This window comes from Phyllostomus discolor, chromosome 4, assembly GCF_004126475.2.
Source record: "Phyllostomus discolor isolate MPI-MPIP mPhyDis1 chromosome 4, mPhyDis1.pri.v3, whole genome shotgun sequence".
Classification (NCBI taxonomy): domain Eukaryota; kingdom Metazoa; phylum Chordata; class Mammalia; order Chiroptera; family Phyllostomidae; genus Phyllostomus; species Phyllostomus discolor.
The window spans coordinates 181,652,070-181,673,248 of NC_040906.2; the positions used below are offsets into that span (position 1 = coordinate 181,652,070).

The 21,179-nt window shown below is 40.4% G+C and overlaps 1 protein-coding gene across 8 annotated transcripts in view; it reads right to left on the reverse strand.

Annotated features, from left to right (window-relative positions):
- Nucleotides 1-9,183, reverse strand: part of PTPRK (protein tyrosine phosphatase receptor type K) — a 490,478-nt gene extending 481,295 nt beyond the window's left edge. For 7 of the 8 annotated variants that reach the window (XM_036024680.1, XM_028510317.2, XM_036024685.1 and 4 more), the window contains exon 1: nt 8,869-9,172. In XM_036024680.1, the coding sequence (XP_035880573.1) occupies nt 8,869-8,965 (97 nt within the window). In that variant the 5' untranslated portion in view covers nt 8,966-9,172. Of the gene's footprint in view, nt 1-8,868 lie in introns of all 8 variants that reach the window. The other variant, XM_036024686.1, reaches the window with a different exon arrangement.
- Nucleotides 9,184-21,179: the final 11,996 nt, after the last annotated feature.

The window sequence follows — 21,179 nt, forward strand, 5'->3', positions numbered from 1 at the left end:
CCCACAAATCTGCCACGCAATTTGCCTCTTGCTTCCTCCTTCCCCTTCCCCTTGGAGACCAAGGCATAAGCCGCCAGGTCCTCCTGATGCTACCACCTAGTCATCCAGAGCTGGGGACTATCTGATCCAACTGTCTGTTCCCCGCCACCTCCTGTCCTCTCCTCAGAAGAATTATAAATACACGCACAGGTGGAAACTCCCTCTTTCTTTGCTTTTACTGCTCACACATTATTTAACAACCAGACTACTGTTTGTATGACTTTCCACAACCCAATTCCCTATATGTTGACAACTGATGGTTTGATCCACAGTCCCACCTCTGCCTCCCCCTACTCTCACCCCACCCCTTGAATCAGTCCAATATGACCTGGTTGAGGACCAACAGCTGAACCCAGAACCCTAGCAAACCAAGCCAATCGGCACACTTCCTTTCCCACAGGGCACATGATTCACCAGATCCAATCACAGTGAACCTCGGGACCCTTTCAGGTGCAACCAGCACTTAAGTTCACGGTTTCCTATCAGACTGGAACCTGAGATCTTCTGCCGTGGGAGCTGTCGGAACAACCTGCTCTCTACACACGGGCCCTGAGAACAAAGCTACTGGAGCGCCCCAGGACTGAGTTGAGCAGGCAGAGAGAGAGCATATACCAGGGGAATTATGTGAGCTCCTAAGTGAAGCTCTACCTTAACTGCAATAAACTCCCCTTTTGTCGCAACCAGTCAGGGCTGCATTCTCTGCCACTATGCAACCCCCGCAAAAAGGTCCAATTGCCACACATGGGTACATATTCAATAAGAAATCTGGCTCTGCTAGTTCCTCACACTGTCACCTGAGACAAGCTTGTAGTTAGCCTCCCTTGGGCTCAGTTTGCAAAGTGAAGATGATTCCAATCTTAAAGGATTATCATGAGAATTTAAAATTACATAAAAACATTGATCATAAGACCTGGTGGATCACAGGAACTCAGAAAATGGAAGCTTCTAGTCTCTGCAACTGCTCTAGGGCACTCTCTCCTCTCCCGTGTGTAAGAGGATACATAAACCTATGTATTGCTGAAAATAATAAAAGCAGAACTAATACAAAAAGCAAGTTCTAGAATCCGAAGTAAAATTACAAAAAGTCACAAGTCATTGCCTTCAGACTCTAAAGCTCTTGAAAATGTGTAGGAAGTACCTCTCCCTCAGAGCTTCTCTCCATTACTAAGTTCTCTAACACTGAACCTGTCTACAGTGAAACCTCCTCCTATAAACACCAGTGTCTAACACGGGAAATGTAACAACCCTTGATCTGTAGTTTATTCATTAATCCAGAGCTATTGTTTTTGTCTTTGAAACAATACCGGTTAAGCAGGCTTTCATTTACAGTATCAAACATGTAAGAGAATTCTGCCGTGTATTACCCGGAACTCCAGCTCCCGAGACCAAAATACAACCAACTACAATGGGTTAACATTAATTTATACTTCTTGTTTTTCTTTAGTCTCTGCCATAACCATGTCATTATGCCAGTATTTTCTGAATCGCTAGTGAATGGCAGAAACAAACACAGCAGTTGTGATTTAATCAGAGACTTCACTGTTGAAACAACCAGCAAAAGTCGACACATTTAGAATAGTAAATGGTAACAAAACACACAGGCTCATTAATAAGAAGGCAATTAGGTCTTCTGGGAGAATTCGTTTTCTAAAAGAATGCTAAAGCAAGCTATGAAATGCAAGTGAAATTGTGTTTTGACATGAATAGTGTGCACTGTCTATTACATCATAATTTTTCTCTTGAGAAAACTGACAAGAAGCTCTGTTCTTAAATATGAGAAGGAAAGATACCAAAAAGAACACCAGGAATAGCTAATGTATTCTACCTAACTCCCATTCACTATATTTGACTATCCTAAAAATGAGCTCCTTATTACCCAGATCCTTAAATTACCCTTAGGAGAAAACGAGAAATGTAAAATAAGAAACTGCTACTACTAGAAATGTCAGAGGGAATACTATTTCTGAATCAACATATCAATAGACTAAAATGATTAGCATAGATCATGTTCGGTTCCTCAGATAAAATGTTTACCTTTAAATATTCTTATACAATGGGTCTATAACCCAAACCGTATTGCTTTATTTTTGTTCTCTTATAAAAGTATTTCTTTCAAAATTGTCTGAATATTCTTTAAGAAGCTGGATGGTGTTATTGTTTTCATGTGTCCCGGGTGTTAAATTATAATTAAGTAAATACTGATCAGAAATAAAATTCCAGGGAAATTTGTTTCATGTTGTAATTAATCCTTTCAAAATACTCTTACAGTTCTACAGTAAAGTGCATGTAGCAATTATTTGCAAGCTGAGCTTTTTTTTTTTTTTGTCCTAGAGCAGTGTTTCTCAAAATTAAATGTTCAAGCAAATCTCCTGGAGATTTTATTAAACAGCAGAGTCTGAGTCGGCTCTGATAGGTAATCACAAGACCATCACAAGTTCCCAGGCGATGCGGATACGGCTGGCCCATGAAGCACACAATTCAAGCAGCAAAATTCTGGGGCACCTTGCAACTGAGGGATCCAATGACCATGAGGGAATCAGCTCTCACCCCCAAGGTGGGCAGTGAGGGTGCTGAAATAGGTGTCCTCTCCACTCTTGAATTTGCTGACTGACCTAACGTGAGTCACATCAAAGAGCTGTGACCAGTCTGCCACTTACAAAGCTGCCAAGTGACCAACCACCAAACAAGGATTAGGGGTATTTCTGCAGCTGGTCAGCTGCTGCCCTGCCTGGTCAGAGTTTGAAGAATCAGCCTATATTCCACTAGTTAAGGAGCTAGCTGCCTGGGGAGGGGTATATATACATAGGTATCAATCTGGAATAAGATCTATTATGTTTTCCTTAAAAGTATAGCATAGTAAAATACACCGTATACTATATACTTAACATATTTTCCATTTCAGATTTTTCATCTATGAAATAGAAACAAAAATTATCTACGTTCAATATTCTTTTCAAGAATCTATGTATAGGGGTTTGACCGCATCTCTAGATGTCCTTAGCTTCCCTGTAACCTGAACCTTTGGACAATGAGGTTCTATCACTGTTAAGATATGTGTATGTATGTATGTATGTGTGTAAGTACATATTTACATCTTTCAGCTTTCCCAACAATAAATTCAACTGGGAACTAGTTTATTTGGCTTTATTTCTGTATTCCGCTTGTTAAAATAATTTCTAGAATGGCACCTGTGGAAGGATTCAGCCAGCACTACCCACTCATCATTTTTATTAACAGAGCTCTACAATCTTATAAAGTGGAAACATGGATTATTTCATCAAGGACTACTTAATTTGCTCCTGAAACAACTGCAGTGACAACATAAGCCACTTGTAATTTTTATGGATTATCCACACGCAGAGGAGAATACCAAACACGCAGCCCGAGTTAAGTGGGGAAGTGGCAGGGTTCCACAGCAGAACCGACCTGACCCTTTCACCCAAACCTGCCGTGTTCCCGGAGCCTCAACAATCTGACAACCCTCGCAAAACCAAGGGTTTTTCTTAAATTATGTAAGCTGTTTTATTACTAGAATATTAACTACAAATTAAAAGAATTCCCACAAGAATACCAGAGGAAAGTAGACATACCTCTCACAACAGAATCTTTAAGGAACTAATAAGACCTTTTATGGGGAACTACATTTTTTTAAAGAACATTTTTCATAGAACATTTCCACTGAGATGGAGTTTGAAGGAAGTCCATAAACTATCTACCTCCAGAATTTGCATTGCTATCAAATATTCAAACATCATTTTTAAAAAGTTTTCCAAAGCATAGCTGTATGTAACTTATCTCATGTATCTCAAAGTATCAGGCAATATGGCACTTAAAATTCCTATTCCCATTTACAAAACAGATCTTGAAGTTTCTGTTCCATTCAGAGATATATAAGCAAAGACAAATAAATCTTTTGTAGGATTAAAAGATTATCTCATGGATGTATAAGTTCATTTTTTGGCTCCAACTGAAATGAAAGGTATCATGATTGATGTACTTATTCACTTACTTTGTCATCAAATACCAGTTTAAGACATATTATGACTTGATAAAATACCATTATTCAGTAACTATGACAAACGGCACAAGTTTTGATAGAAAAAAAAAACAAGTCAAAAGCAATTATATCCTTTTTAGGCAAAAAGAAACATCATATGGTAATGGAACACAAAACAACTGTATATGAGCAGAGGGTGGAGTCTGACAGGAATCCACAGAGGGAAGTTCTTAGACACGAACGTGTTTGGACAAAGGCCAAGGATGATTCCAATAAATAAGGCAAAACAGGGCTTTTTTTCCTCTTTAGAAAATTAAATACAACATCAAACACACACACGTGTGCACACACACTCCCAGCATTCTTTGTTTCTTCTTTCAGAACAACCTGTAAACTTTCTTGATGTTTCCTACTTTCAATATTCCAGAATTCCTGACATCCTGCCCTGCAGGAAGAGCAAGTAGGAGGAACGGGAAGAGCACAGGACAGGTGAGAACCACATTTTCTGTGCCTCTGAGAGGCAAATGCATAGTTAACATAACTTACACTGTCTTCAATACCATCTTTAGCAGACCTAGAACACTGCACTTCAAAAGCATTAGAAGGTGACACACAATTTCTCTACAGAAGACCACATTACATGAACTAAAAATTCTAAGGCCATAAAAATGTGTAGTAAACCACCATTGATAGAAATATGTTATTTGGTAGGAGGATTGGTGTTTGCTCTGGGTAGCGGTTGAGTTATATTTCCAGTTTCAAGAACACACAGCACTGGGAGATATTTGGTGAAAACACAAAGGCTGTGATTCTGTGCATGTGTGTAGAGCTTTGTTGTTGCTAGAGGAGTGGGAAGGAGTGAGTGTGGGGGGGGGTGACGGAGGACTTGATTTATTTTTCAAATTCACATATATGAATACAAAGAGAAGAGCTGTCAGCAGCACACACGCCACACAGCCCAAGTGCAGCCAGAGCTGCCTCTTCTCATCTGGGCAGTCCAGACACAAAAGGACATCTTGCAATCTAGGAAAATCAACAGGGTAGAGTGTAAAGGACCAAGTGAGACAAAAACCAGTCCTGGAAATATCCCTTCACACATCATTACTAGTGATCAGAATTTGGAGTTTTAAGGAATTGAGAGACTGATGGATTCTGGCCAATCAGAACCAGAAAACTAAAGGGCCAACCTGAAAACAAGCTGTCTCTGATGCAATGTCCTAGTAGGAAATAAGTGTGGGAGAAATTAATCTCTCATGCGAAGACATGAAGGAGTCAGGCCCTAGGACAGTGGCACTGCTTAGAGGCAGGGCGCTGAGGAATCAAGTGAGTGCTGTGCTGTGCCGGAGACTACACTCAAAGCAGGGTCTGGAGCTGCACTCCCAGGCTCACATCATACTAGAGAGACAATAGTCCCTCTCTAGGTCATTGATAAGACTGCATCTAAAAAGCTGCCTAGTTTTCTCTACATTGAGATGAAAAAGCTGAACAACCAACAGTTAGATGAACAAAAAGCTAAGGGAAAATGACTTAAAATATATTTCTTATATAGCTAGAATACTAGGGATGTCAATAATGACTCTTCCACAGATTTAGCTCAAGTAAAGATTTGTATGAGGTAAGTAAAAAAAAAAAAAGCATAATTCTCTCACTGCACTGATGAAATTATGATCTGGCCAATCTAGGATGTTAATGCTTAATAATGATTAAAACAAATGACTGGCTGACTGGTAGACATACATAAGCCATCCAGAACAGCCTGCACTCACTAAGAGATAGTGCAGGAGTAAGTAGAGGCGGAAGTCAAGGCACTTGGCTACTTTAAAGTATGATGATTACACCCTAGACAGCTGCATAATGCTTTACAATTGACAGTGTCAGTTCATATAAATTATTTTATATGATTCTCATCTAAACCACATGGAAAGTTCAGAGTAGGTATTATTACCCCCATTTTACAGAGGAGAAGGTTGAGTTTCTCAGTGACTTCATCTGTGACTGGCTTTGTCAGCCATCTGCATCCTAGTACACAAAACTTTCTTACACCTTGCATGATATCAAGAGGGAACAGCTACACAACCCGGTGAAGAACTTCAATACATCTTTGTGCTTCTACACCTTGGTCTCCCCAGGTGTACCGTATGACACTGGTGTCATTTGCAGTGAGAGATTAAACTGAAAAAATATAAGTTCATAGTTATAAGAGGTTCTAGTTTGAAAGAGGCTCACATGTAACATTTTTATACTTTAAAAGCTAAGGCAAAAGTCAGAATGATTAAATATTCTTGAATTTGTGGTTAAACAAAGTAGACTGGATAATACTTATTCAAAGATGCAACAAGCCTCAGTTTTTCAAAATTTGCTTTTGAAGCTTACTATGTTAGGAGTCACATGATAATATCTAAAAGGGATAAATTGGCCTCAGTGGGTATGATTTAAAAGACACGTAAAGGGTAAGTAAAATTCTGAACACATATTTTAGATTTTAAAGCACTTTTATTTAAATTTCTCAAGAATAAAAGTTCATTTAAAGAATAATATTATAAGAAGATCAGCACGAAAGAACACACCGCCAATCTCTAAATCTGTCTTTGGAACAAATCTGACTGCCAAAAAAGCTGGTGACAAAAGAACACCAAATGACTTAGCCAGAAAAATTGGACATTTTTACAAAACAAACTTTTAATTTATGAAGAAAGGCAGATCTACAACCTGACTTTAAACTGTGGTAAGAAAAGGCACTCATTTCTAGGCATATATGTAAATCCTGAAGAACAAAATTTTGAGATATAATTCTGGGAAAATTGCATATTAGGATTACACCTTCTTTTACTTAAATGTAATATAAAGTCAAATGCTTTTGCCGGGTCAGTATAGAAAAGCCAGGCATATTTAGTCAAATTAATTGAACTGTATATCCAAGAACACAATGGTTCATTAGAGAGAGCTGAACTCCAGGGATCCAGAAAAGCTCAACTCCTCATTCAGCTGGAGGAAATTTAATATTTACTCGCTCATTAAAGAGTAAACAATATTTGAAAAAAGAAAAAGAAAGGTTTCTTTATTGCTGCAAATGTAGCCATCAACTGTTGAGACATTAACAGTTTCAGCCTTTGAATACAGGTAAGTTTTTATCATGCAACTGGTAGAATTCAAACTTTCAATTAACAAACTGCATGCCTTCCCCAGCCTAGGCTCTCCGTGCAGTGATAAACACTGTGAAGAAATCAATACTCACTCCAACTTGCCTGCACAGAATGACTTCCATCAAGCACAATTCCAATACTAATAGGCACTATATGTCACAGATGCATACAGTGATGCCTACTCCAGAAAGAATCACATTAAGCCATGGGATCATTCATTGCACAGAGCTGTTTTTGTCCTTTGCACACATCACCGATACCCACAGCTTTCCTCTACACGCTGCACTTCCTAATCTGCCTGAGCGAACACCACACGCGGCCACCTGAATCTGGTGTCTAACTCCTTTTACAGAGTTCTAAAGAGGGGAGACGGGAAGGGAAACAAGCATTACTCCGGATCACAACAATTCGAGTTTATTTCCTGGAAACCCGGTAGCCAAAACAATGAGGGAAACGGACATGTGCAAAGTTAAGTTCTTTTCTCCGCGTCCTTCGGCCTCAGCCAGGAGCGCGGCGGTCGCTTCCCCAGTCTTCTCCAGCACCGCTCGGCCACCTCTGCGTGTCCATCAGCACCGCGAATCAAGGCGGCAGCCGTACTCGGCGGCTACACAGAGCTGGGTGGGTTGGCCAGAAAAGTTGTTAGAATCGGCGGGAGGCCGACGAGCGCCCGGGAGCCCGCTCCCCAGCGTCCACCTGGTGAAACTCCAGAGCCCCCAGAGGAGAGAACGAAAGAAGCAACCAACGGAAAGGATAACAAAACTGGGAGGAAACAACAGAACGGGACTGGGAGGCAGCGAGTTTCAAGGACTTCACTAAGTGGCTTTACCTAGAACCCAAAGGGATAACACGCGAGACCGCGCCACACGCCTCCTTTAGCGTTCTCCCGGCGGGCGGCAATCGTTTGCAGCCCCCGGCACCCAGACCCGCTCCGGGAGTAGCTGTGCTCCCACACGGCGACCAGGTTTCCCGGACCCAGCTCCCAGCCATCGCTGCCCAGGACCCCTCCGTTTGGATCCTTAGCATCCGATTTCAGAACATGGAACGCACAAACGGAACCCACTCCACTCAGTGCCCTAACCCAAAGGGCAAAGCCTGGAGCTGCCCAGCGCTGTGGGAGGAGAAAGGGGACTGTGGGATGGACGGGGAAGTAGTTGGACAATAGTCAGGGGAGGTTATTCCCGGGACAAAAAGCACCTGGCAAAGCGCGCCGAGGTCAGTCCCTTAGGGTCTCCACGTTTCTGACAATGGCTTCCCGGGGAAATTTTTTTGAACACTCTAGTGGCAGACAGCAATAACCTTGCCCCGCGAGCAACAGAGTCGTCCCCAGAGTCGTAACTACTTTTTCTTTCTCTTCCCCAGCCCCGTGCAGCCTGCGCTGGGCACCGAGGTTACCAGTTTCCCAAGAAAAGCAACGTCTCGCTCACTCCCGCACAGCCCAGCCAGCCTGCGCCTGGGGCTAGCCTCAGAGGGTAACAATGGGTCGCGAAGACAAAAGTTACCTGCCCCCAAGTGGCGCCCAGCCCCGGGTCCCGCGTCCCACCTGGCACAAACTCTTGGGACCTCTCCCTCCGCCCTGCCCCCCACGCCGGGCCGCGAAAGCTTCCCCTAAATCCTAGCCCCCGGCCCTAGCGAAGAGCCACTCCACCCCTCCGGAGCACAGGATCAGGGGAAGCCATCGGGGCCACTCACCTGCGGAGAACTGGCCTTGAGCCGAACCCAGCAGAGGCCAAGGGGAGAGGAGCAAGAACGCCAGAAAAGCAGGCAGCGCCGCTACCGCTGTATCCATGTCGACTTTGGGAGAAGTTTCAAGCAGCTTTGCAAAGAGCTGCCCGGAGGATCGCAGGGAAATCCACGACTGAGCAGCCGGCCGGGCCTCGCGGGGTGAGAGCGGGAAGTCCACAGCCACCCGCCGGCACTTTTTCCTTCTTAGCGGTCGCCGAACTACCTCTGGGGCGCCAGCGTCGCTCGCGTGGCCGGTCGGCCGCCGCGGCAGCTCTCCATGGCTCGGCGGAGGCTGCTCCTGTTAGCCAAGAGTTACTTTGCTCGGGGAGGGACGGGGGCGGAGCCGGGGGTGACGTCGCCCCGCGGGCTCCGGGAGCTTCGCAGGAATGCGGGCTCGGGCGCGGCGCCGCCGCTGCCTCCTGCCGGAGAGACGCGCGCTAGCCCCGGCCGCGCGCCCCGCGCCCCGCGCCGCCTTTGTTTGCCGCCGGGGCTCGGCCGCCCGCCGCCGCTCCGCGGGAGCGGTGGCGGGAAAGGGGACCTGGCGCCATTAGCTGCCCTTTTCCAGAAACCAGAGTTTGAGACGCGAGAATCTGGTGAGCAGTGTGGCCAGACCGCTGAGGACGAGCGCAGGCACACCCCCGCCGCCCCAGCAGAGGTGCGCCGGGGTCGGGTCCCCAAGGTGCAGGGCCCACCCGAGCGGCTGCGGGGAGCGAGGAGGGGGAGTGTGCCGGCGCCCGGAGGAGACGTCTACCTGCGTCGGTAGTTCACCGCTTCTTATTCATGAAATAAGGAATGAGCCACTCCTCCCCCACTGAAAACTTATTGTTCCGTAGTCACATAAAAATAAAACTTGAACCAAAACAAACGTCCGGTAACTTTCCAGTGTGAACAGCTGGCATGTCTCCTTCCCGGTTTATTTGTCATTTGCCGAATATTTGGATTTACTCTCTGCTTCACTGACTTTGCTTGTTGCTCGGAAACCTTCCGGCCTCTCTCCACGTCTGCCCCCAGGAAGAACCTGAGAACTGCATCAGGCTTCCCATCCTTTCCTTCCACACAGGTCTGCTGGGCTAGAAAAGGGTTTGGTTTTGCTGTAGTATCTAATAGCTACTTAAGACATAAGTATTTAACAAAAGGACTTCACACCGACAATGAAAGAGCCACGAATGATTTCATCCGGAGGAAAAGAATGCTGTGCGCCTATTACGACAGTGAAGTGTTTTAGTTTGCTACTTCTCCAGCAGCGGCCTCACCACATGCCACTTACTTGCTTCTGAAAAGACTGTGTATTGCATACTTTATTCATTTTTTGTAACGTGGCAAATAAAATAGTTGTGGCCACAACTGAATAAACAATTTCCATTCAGAATATTGATGTCATATATACAATTCCTAAAACACAATCTATTGATTGACACCTGTCAGTTACTGGATATTGTATCTTTAGCCTTTGTAAATCGATATAACATAATATTCAATTTAACTTGAACAATGATTGAAATAAAAAAATAATAATAATATTCAATTTAATGTAACACATAATTTACCAAGATACATATTCCTTTTTTCAAATTAAATATGTTATATTAAAGACCAGGATTATGATAAATCTGGAAAAAATATGTTTGTATATAACAAATATACAGGGTCTGACACAAATAATGCCCCTTTTAATTACAAAACCATAAGCATGTAACTCTGTACTATAACAATCTCATAGTCAAGCACACCATACGACAGTTGCGGTGAAATGTTCAAATGGCTGTCCATCTCCTGCGAGACATTTATGCACCCTACCAACCACACTCGAGCCAGCATTACTTCTGCCGGACTATATATGTACATATAATCAGGAAGGAAAAGGCTTTTTAAAAAAAATTGGTAAGAAGCTTGATTAAACATAATTTGGAGTCTTATAGCTGGCTCATTACCACACTAACTAGCCAGATACTTAATTCAGTTCAGCATAGTTAAGTTCATTTTTTCTTTGGATGCACCATAGAAGTTTTAAAAATTCATTAGCCTATAACTTCTAGCACATCACTGTTCTTACTTCTTTTTTTGAGGACCATTCTTAAATCCTAGATAACAAAATAATGGAAAGATAATATATTTTCCTTTTTACTTAGAATTTTATTAAATTTAGCAGCAATATGCTTCAAGAAAAACAAAAACCCACCATCTATATACCAATTAATCTGTTCTTCTACAATTGAAAGAAAGATTAAGTTCATGACTTGGTAGATATGTTTGATTAAACACACCAAAAGCTTGTTTAAAAATTGGCATACAGCCCTGACCAGGTAGCTCAGTTGGTTAGAGCATCATCCAATACACCAAGGCTGCAGGTTTGATCCCCAGTCAGGGCACATACAAGAATCAACCAATAAATGTATCAGTAAGTGGAACAACAAATCTCTTTCTCACTCTCTCTCTGTCTCATCATTAAATAAATGGATTAAATTCTAAAAATTGACATGTTAGGGCAAAGCCCATGTAGTTCTTACTTTGTTCATTCCTTGGGTCAACTGATACATGATTCATCTCACTTTCTCTGTTCTAGAAGTAGTAACAGTAACAAGTAATGTTTATAGAGTCCTTACAATTTGCTAAGTACTGACTTAAGATAAGCAATGTATCATGTAAACATCAAGATATACAATGTCTCCTTCAGCTTGGACAACAATCCCATGACTTTCTTAACAATCATTACTCCCATTTGACAAATGAGGAAACAAAGTTACAGATTCGGTAATTTGCCCAACCTCTCGCCTATGGGTGAGAAGTGAGGGAGAGGAAACAATGAGGGACAAGGAAATTCTCAAAAGGAATCAGCAATCTAGCAAGGATAGCTTATAACTGAAAGTCAAAGAAATGCAAGAAAACTTTTAGACAAGTAAATCAATTTTGTTGTCCTTAGTTGTCACTAATGCTAGTCATAATAATTAATGCTGCCAGAATGGATTAAGATTAAAATAATTTGAGTAGAGAATATGTGTGTCCGACACATATTACCAGGCAAATGCTAGGAACTTACTAAGTCTTTATTTGAAAGACTAAATGATTCAATCAATCAATAGGAATATAAATTGGGTATAACAAAAATTAACATACATTTAAAATTCACTAAAATGCCCATATTCTTTATTTACTAGATATTCTAAAGATATAATCCACAATGTGGAAAGTGCTATATATACAATGGATATTTATCATTTACAAAAAGAAAAGTGGAAATGATATAAATGTCCAACAATCGGCAGATTCATGGGCATTATCTGGATAGAATATCTCACAGCCGCTAGAAATGAAGGTTATTAGAAAAGAGCAAGTTGCAATGTGGGAAAATGCTTATGAGAAAATTTTGGAGAAAAAAATTCAGAAGACAGTACAAAGTTTCTGCAGAAACTTTCGGAAGATGAAAAAGTTCTGCAGATAGATGGTAGTGATGGTTGCACAACAGTGAGAGTGTATTTTTTTTAGATTTTATTTATTTATTTTTAGAGGGGGAAGGGAGGGAGATAGAGAGAGAGAGAGAGAGAGAGAGAGAGAGAGAGAGAAATATCAATGTGCAGTTGCTGGGGGTCATGGCCTGCAACCCAGGCATGTACCCTGACTGGGAATCGAAACTGCGACACCGAGAGTGTATTTAATGTCACTGCAATGCGTACTTAAAATGGTTAAAACAGTAATTTTTAGCTCTGACCAGGTGGCTCAGCTGGTTGAAGTGTCATCCGTACACCAAAAGGTTGCGGTTCGATTCCTGGGATGCAGCTGATCGATGTTTCTCTGTCATATCAATGTTTCTCTGTCTATCTATCTATCTATCTATCCATCCATCTCTCCCCTTTCCTCTCTCTCTAAAAGCAATGAAAAATGTGCTGGATAAGGATTTTTTAAAAGGTAATTTATGTTATACATATTTTACTAGAGAAAAAAATATGTCAAAAGTCAACATATACCATGATTAGACCTAAGAAAAGAAGACTGAACAAGGAACCCCATAAACCATAATATTGATGTAATTATTAATAGATGTAGAATAATAAAATTGCATAACTGTCCTTTAGTTTCCTTCTGTTTTTGATATATCATTAGAGTATATTTTGTTAAAAGAGGACTTGTATTCTGACTGCAATTTCTTCACATAGTAACTCCAGTCATGAATTTAGATCTGCATTTGGCAAAACGGCTTCTATAGAATTCTATCCACATTTAGTCAGTGTTACTGGAAAATAGGGTCTCCATATCAAATGAGTTTGGAGAACTCTGAATTGAACAACATTAAACAGTTTCCTTAACTACAGCAGACTTCTTTACTAGAAGACTTTTCTGTGGTTATCAGTGTGGTATTGCATTCTGTGAATAAGTTGGAAGAGAAGGAAACACATTCCTATTCAGTTTTAACCATAGAACTCTTTCAGAAATATTAACAAGTTAATATTCTCAACTTGTTAATAATAACTAATTGCAATCCTAAGTATGTCTTAGGATTGGGGTTCTTTTAGGGACAGAATTTAGAAAGTACTGCTTTAAGCAACACTTAATATCTCTGTTTTTCTTTTTTTTATATGAAAATGAGACTAATGAAAGCCCTGGCTGGCGTAGCTCAGTGGATTGAGCGCGGGCTGGGAACCAAAGTGTCCCAGGTTCAATTCCCAGTCAGGGTACATGCCTGGGTTGCAGGCCATAACCCCCGGCAACCGCACATTGATGTTTCTCTCTCTCTCTCTCTCTCTATCTCCCTCCTTCCCTCTCTAAAAAAGATAAATACGTACAAATCTTTAAAAAAATGAGACTAATGAGTCAGATTTTCCAAATAATTAAATGAAATATATATTTTAATATATATTTTTCTACAGATATAAATTTACTTACAGGCACAGCTATGAAAAGGCCTGGGTGATAATAATTCCTGAGCAAATGTTCTTTTCCTTTACTGTTTCACAGAAGGACTACGTGCACACCAATACCAAGCAGAGGCACGGCTTTATTCACCCAGTGACTGACCCTGAGTGTGCCCACAGCATAGATTTATAAGCAATTACATAATATTCTCAACTTGTTAATAATAACTAATTGCTTATATTATGCTTTTTTGTTTGTAATGCCTGCTGACCCACATGATCTCAATCCATCCTCATTGCAACCCTGTAAAGGAGGCAGGTGGTATTATTAACTTCACTTAATCGATGAAAGAAACAAAAACTTAGAGAGATTAAAATACCTAGTCAAGGTTATGCCACTGGTCAATAGCAGAGCTGTCCTCTGACCTGCATATTCTGATTCTGAATCTCATTTTCCCCACCCCCCTAATACTTATGAACCTAATTATTTTTAAAATATTTTATTGTTGTTCAATTACTCTCCCCTGCTCTGCCCATACCCCTCTCCCACATTCAACCCTCCCTCCTGCCCCCGGTGTCCTTGTGCATGAGTCCTTTATACATGTTGTTTAACTTGACCCTTCCCCTTCATTCCCCCATTATCCCCCTCCCCACTCCCCTTTGGTCACTGTCAGTTTGTTCTTTATTTCTATGTCTCTGGTTCTATTTTGCTCACTTGTTTGTTTTGTTGATTAGGTTCCACTTATAGGTGAGATCATATGGTATTTGTCTTTTGCCACCTAGCTTTTTTCACTTAGCATAATACTCTTCAGTTCCATCCATGCTGTTGCAAAGGGTAAGAGCTCCTTCTTTCTTTCTGCTGCATTGTATTCCATTGTGTAAATGTGCCATAGTTTTTTGATCCACGCATTTACTGATGGGCACTTAGGCTGTTTTCAGTACTTGGCTATTGTAAGTAATGCTGCTATGAACATAGGGGTGCATAGGTTCCTTTGAACTGGTGTTTTAGGATTCTTAGGGTACAATCCTAGCAGTGGAATTGCTAGTCAAAAGGTAATTTCATTTTTAGTTTTCTGAGGAAATTCCACAGTGGCTGCACCAGTTTGCATTCCCACTGATAGTGCACTAGGGTTCCCTTTTCTTACCTCTTAAAAAGTTTTATTTGTGTTAAGGATCAAAACCCTCAAGGCCAATCAATCAAACAGAGCCTCTTGGGCAGGTGGGTGAAAATGAACTTCTATTTTTCTCTTTGAAAGGAGGAAAAAAAGAAGAAGAAGAAAAATAAAAGCACTTTCTTATAGTAATTGTGTTGCACGAGTATGTATGATTTTAGTAAAGTCAGTCCTCCAGGAAGGGAGGGACAGGGAATTTCTGACAACACAGCCCTTGAGCAGAACAGAGACTTACAGAAAAGGGGGAAAAAGTGCCTCTTATGCCTTTGAAAGCTGTTGTCCTGGATGAGTGTTTGAATCTTTTACTGGAGGCCAAAGTCCAGTTGCTCCCTGGAGTAGGGCTGGGGCCTGCCAGTTACTAGTTAGATCTTGTCCAGGAACAAGTGGAATAGTGACGGCAGTGTGCTCGAGTCTCTAAAAAAGTCTCTTCTCCTCCCTATCATTTCTTAGGTGATTTTGGATTGAATGGAAAGAAGTGCATTGTACTTAAAACCAGAATTATTTTGTAAGTCCCCTGACCCCTTAAAATATCCATAACTGGGGACTAGTTCAGAAACCCTAGTCAAAAAACAAAACAAAACAAAAAAAAAACTGCATGCTCCAAAGGTTTTATCCAGGGAAGAAGAAAAAAATGCGAGCAGCTTGAGAGCTCAGTGTTGCCAATTTGAAAGAGCAATTTGCCTACAGCTGGATATAATTAGCAAGCATGGGTCAAAAAGGAAGCCAATCATAAAAGTGTAAATTGGATTGAGATGGAGGGATGGGACAGTGAGAGTCACTTCTAGAACTGGTATATTCTGACTTCAGAGTCTCTCCCCATTTTGAAAGAACCTAGTCTAATGATGTTAATAAAAGACTAAACTATAATGGAAAATAAATGTTTGGTCTTCATAGTACCCTCATTAGTGTTTCATGAATTAACTTGTCTGGGACACTATATGGTGCCTTATTTATCCTTTATACTAGGGAGTAATTTTCATGCCCCCTGAAAGTTAATCCTCCCTCCCAGGTCACTGGAGAAAAAAAAATGGTATAAAAGCACCAGTTACATGGCATCCCATTGATCCAGTTAGAATTCTTTTGGTCTGGATGGACAAATTATCCTGAAATTCCTTTTCATTTTGTTTTGTTTTGTCTTTGTTTATTATTTTAGCAAAAACCAGAAAAGAGGATAACTCTTCAATCTAATTAAATACATCATGTATTCAATAATACAATTTGCAGGGTTAAGAGCTCATATGCAAAGTTTCGGCCTGAAGATGCGTAACACAGTTGAATGAGAAATCGTCGAATGATTATGCTCCTTCCTCCCTCCCACCCACTCCTGAAAAGGGTCGTGAGGAGGCTTCATGTGTGGAACCCTGTGGATCTTGCCATCTTCCTCTTCTGCTTATTCAGGTCTCGATATAAAACAAAAAAAAACAAAATAGATTCTGAACCCAAAATGTGGTGCTTCCCAGGCTCTGTAAATTGTTCTAATCCTTCAAGTGTTCTCCAGTAAAATCCTCCCTTTACGCTGTTGGTGCTGCCACAACATTCATAACCAGGGGAAGTCTGACAAGAAAATGAACCATTAAAACCTATACACAAACATAGGGGCTCATTTCCATTCTGAAGTCCTCTTTAACCAAAGCAAAGAATTCATTTTGTCATTTGCAAGCATTTATTAAGTGTACAACACAGTGCTAGTTACTCCACGGGGGACATGGGAATTAGTAGTTTACATTTAGCAGGCAAAAAAACAAGGGACAACAAACCAAGTGTGTGTGCATGCCTGTGTGTGTTTATCCTAAAAGTGAAAGCAAAGTATTAGGTCCTGGTGATGTTCTGTTGGAAGTAAAAGTTTTGCAGGGATGACCAGTTCGGAGCTAGATCTTAAAGGAAGTGGTGGCTGTGATGGGCAGAAAAAAGATTGAGGTGTTAACTTTCGGAGCTTGAACTTCTTACTTGAACAAGCTTTCTGTGAAGTAATTTGCTCTTGACAACTGACTAAAATGTGCCTCTTGTTGACTGTGGTACCTGCCTCCCCTAGAGATGAGTTCTCATTTTATTGTTGAATATTTTCAAATCACCTGAGAAGACTTATGTTGAAAACCACATAAAATACAGATTTCTTGTAACATCAGTTTATATGCTTTTAAAGCTGCACAACTGCCTAAACTAAATAAGCTCAGAAAACAGTTCATTAAGAAATAGCCATATGAGCACAGTAGACTATTAAAATCACATACAATTTCTTTGGGGCCATAATGAAATAGTCAATTAGCTCATTTACTTGTTGACAACTACAGCTGATATAAACTAATGGTCCACGGATCTCAGCAGAAAGTCAAAGGATGACAACCTGCAATAGTCTGGGGAAAGAATCAGAGGCTCAGTTGCTCAAAATCTAGTTTTATTTAAGCTTGTGCATGATGTAAAATGGCTACTTAACTAATTTATATAAACTTTAGAGAAGCATGGTGAACAATGTAAATGTAAGTAGTAATATTAGCTGATTTAAAAAAAAAAACACTTTACATGGAGTGGTAGGCAGAATAATGACAACCTAAACCCCTCTCCCTCAAAAAATTCATGTCTATGGAAACTATGAACATGTAAATATGTTTCCTTACCTGACAAAAAAAGACTTTACAGATGTGCTTAAGTTAAGGATTTTGACATAACAATATTGTCCAAGAATATCTGTGTAGGCTCAAAGTAACCCACAAAGTCCTTATGAGAGAGGGGCAATAGAGATGTCCAAATTGGAAAGAAAGAAGTAAAATTGGAGGGGACTTCTAAGTGCCTCCAAGCCAGGCCCCTAACTCCATGAAGACAGACACACCTTTGTTCAAGACATTGCTCTGTGTCACTTCATCTGGCTGTTGGTTGAATTAAGAAATATTATCAGCATAAGCTGATTTCTGCCCAAGATGGAGGAATAGGTAACCATGCTTCGTCTCCTCATACAACTACAGCAAAAAGTACAACTCGACTGCAAAACAAAGATCACCCAGAATCATCAGAAAATTGAGCTGAATAGAAGACTGACAACCAAGGAGCTAAAGAAGGCACATTCATCCAGACAAGTAGGAAGGGCTGAGAGGCATGGAGAGGCACTGAAACATGGAATGGGTGGTCCCACATTCATGAGTGGTGGGTAAAAATCAAGAGGGATACCTCAAGAATGAAGGATCCCAGTGCCACACCAGACCAGCCAACCTGTGCTTCTGGTGTCAGGAAAATAAGTCCCCACAACTCCTGGCTGTAAAAACCAGTGGGGGTTGGGGTGGCAGAAGAAACTGCAGGATTCTCAAGAGGCTCCTCTTTAAAGGGCCCACAATGGTCTTGAGAATTATGTAGAACCATCCCCTCTGGGATTCGGCACCAGGACAACAGCTGAAAGATCACCAGCTGTTGCCAGTGAAGAGACTGGCAACAGGGTGAGTGCCAGGGGATAGCTTCCTTCCAGGCAAATCTCTAGAGGCCAGGCAGTGGCATTTCCCCCCCTCTGAGCCCTCCCTCATGCAGATCCCAGAGAGGTGATACAGGTTGCCCTGTCTTGCAGATTACCTATGGCTTCACCCCATATGTGTCAGAGGTGTACTCTTCTATAATAGGTCATGCTACTAAAACAGAGTCAAAGCAGCTCTACCTAATACACAGAAACTAACACATGGAGGCTGCCAAATTGAGGAGACAAAGAAATATGGCCTAAATGAAAGAACAGAATAAAACGCCAGAAAAAGAACTAAACAAAATGAAATAAGCAAACTGTCAGATGCACAGTTCAAAACACAGGATATTAAGATACTACATTGGGTACTGCAACAGCATAAAAAACACCCATGCAGAAATGAAGGTTACATTAAGTGAAATAAAGAAAAATCTACAGGGAATCCACAGTGAAGGGGATGAAGCTGAGAATCAAATCAATGATTTGGAACATAAGGGAGAAAAAAGCATTTAATCAGAACAGCAAGAATTAAAAAAAAAATCCAAAAACAAGGATAGACTAAGGAGCTTCTGGGACATCTCCAAATGCGCCAACACCTAAATCATAAGGGTGCCAGGAGGAGAAGAGGAAGAGCAAGAAATTGAGAACTTATTTGAAAAAATAATGAAAGAAAACTTTTCTAATTTGGTGAAGGAAATAGATATACAAGTCCAGGAAGCACAAGGAATCCCAAACAAGTTGGACCCAAAGAGGACTACACTAAGAAACATACTAATAAAAATGCCAAAAGTTAAAAATAAAGAGAGAATCTTAAAAGCAGCAAGAGAAAAGCAGAGCGTTACCTACAAAAAAGTTCCCATAAGACTGTCAGCTGATTTGTCAAGAGAAGCTTTGCAAGTTAGAAAGGAATGGCAAGAAATACTCAAAGTGATGAAAAGCAAGGACATATAACCAAAATTACTCTATACAGCAAAGCTATCATTTAGAATTGAAGGGCAGATAAAGTGCTTCCCAGACAAGGTGAAATTAATGGAGTTCATCATCACCAAGGCATCATTATACTAAATGTTAAAGGAAACTATATAAGAAAAAGAAGGTGAAAAATAAAATAAACAATGAACATTAAAATGGCAATGAACAATAAATTCACAACTACCAACAACTGAATCTAAAAAACAACTAAGCAAACAAGCAGAACAGAAACAGAATGATAGACGTGGAGGTTATTTGGAGGGTTATCAGCTGAGAGGGGGAAGGGGGAGAATGGGGGAAAATGTGCAGGAATTAAGAAGTACAAATTGGTAGGTACAGAATAACCATGGGGATGCAAAGTATAGTATAGGAAATGGAGTTGCCTAGGAACTTATATGCACGACCCATAGACAGGACCTAAGGGGGTGGGAATTGCTGGAGGCAATGGGGTACTGGGCAGAGGAGGGCAAAAGGGGACAAATTGGGACAACTGTCATAGCATACTCAATAAAATATATTTTTAAAAAGAAGTAAAATTGGCACTATTTGCAGATAACATGATGCTATATATATAGAAAGCTCTAAAGTTTCCACCAAAAATCTATTAAAATTAATAAATGTTAATTCAGTAACGTTGCAAGATACAAAATTAATATTCAGAAATGTGTTGCATTTCTACACACTAATAATGAGCTTTCAGAAATAGATATTAATAAAACAATGTCATTTACAATTGCATAAAAAAGAATAAAGTACCTAAAAGTTAATTTAACCAAGGAGGTAAAACACCCTTACTCCAAAATCTATGACATTGATGAAAAATATTGAAGCCACAAATAAATTAAAGGACATACTATGCTCACAGATTGGAAGAATTAATATCATTATAACTGTAATCTATCCAAAGCAATCTACAAATTCAATGCAATCCCTATCAAAATACCGAAGACATTTTCCACAGAACAAAGAAACAATCCTAGAATGATGTATATGAAACCACAAAAGACTCTAAATAGCCAAAGCAACTTTGAGGAAAAAGATTATAGTGAGAGGTACCATACTTTCTGATTTCAAATTATGCTATAAAACTAAAGGAATCAAAAAAGTATGGTTCTGGCACAAAACCAAACATAATTAAAGGAACAGAATAGAGAGCCTAGAAATAAACCCAAGCCTAGATAGTCAAGTAATCTCTGATAAAGGAGGCAAGAATAGACAATAGAGAAAAGATAGTCTCTTCAAAATGGTGTAAGGGAAACTGGACAGATACGTATAAAAATGTAATTAGATCACTTTCTTTTACCATATAAAAAAGTCAACCCAAAATAAATTAATGACTTAAATGTAAGACCTGAAACTGTTAAACACCTGTAAGAAAAAAATCAGGTAGTAAACTCTTTTACATTGGTCTTAGCAATATTTTTTTGGATATGCGTCCTTGAGCAAAAGCAACAAAAGCAAAAATAAACTACTAGAAGACTATCTCAAATTAAAAAGCTTTCATAAAGGGAAGGAAACTATCAGCAAGATGAACAGGCAACCTACTGAATGAAAGAAGATTTTTGCAAATGGCATATTCACTAGGGTTTACTGTACAAAATATATGAAGAACACATACGATTCAATATTGGAAACACAATCGAATTAAAAATGGGCAGAAGATATCAATAGACATTTCTCCAAAGAATACATGTATGTGGCCAACAGACATGAAAAGATGCTTCACATCACTAATCATCAGAGAAATGCAGATCGAAACCACAGTGAGATATCACCTCACCCTTGTCAGAGTAGCTATTACCAAAAAAGACAAGTAACAGGGGCTGGTGAGGCTGTGGCAAAAAGAAA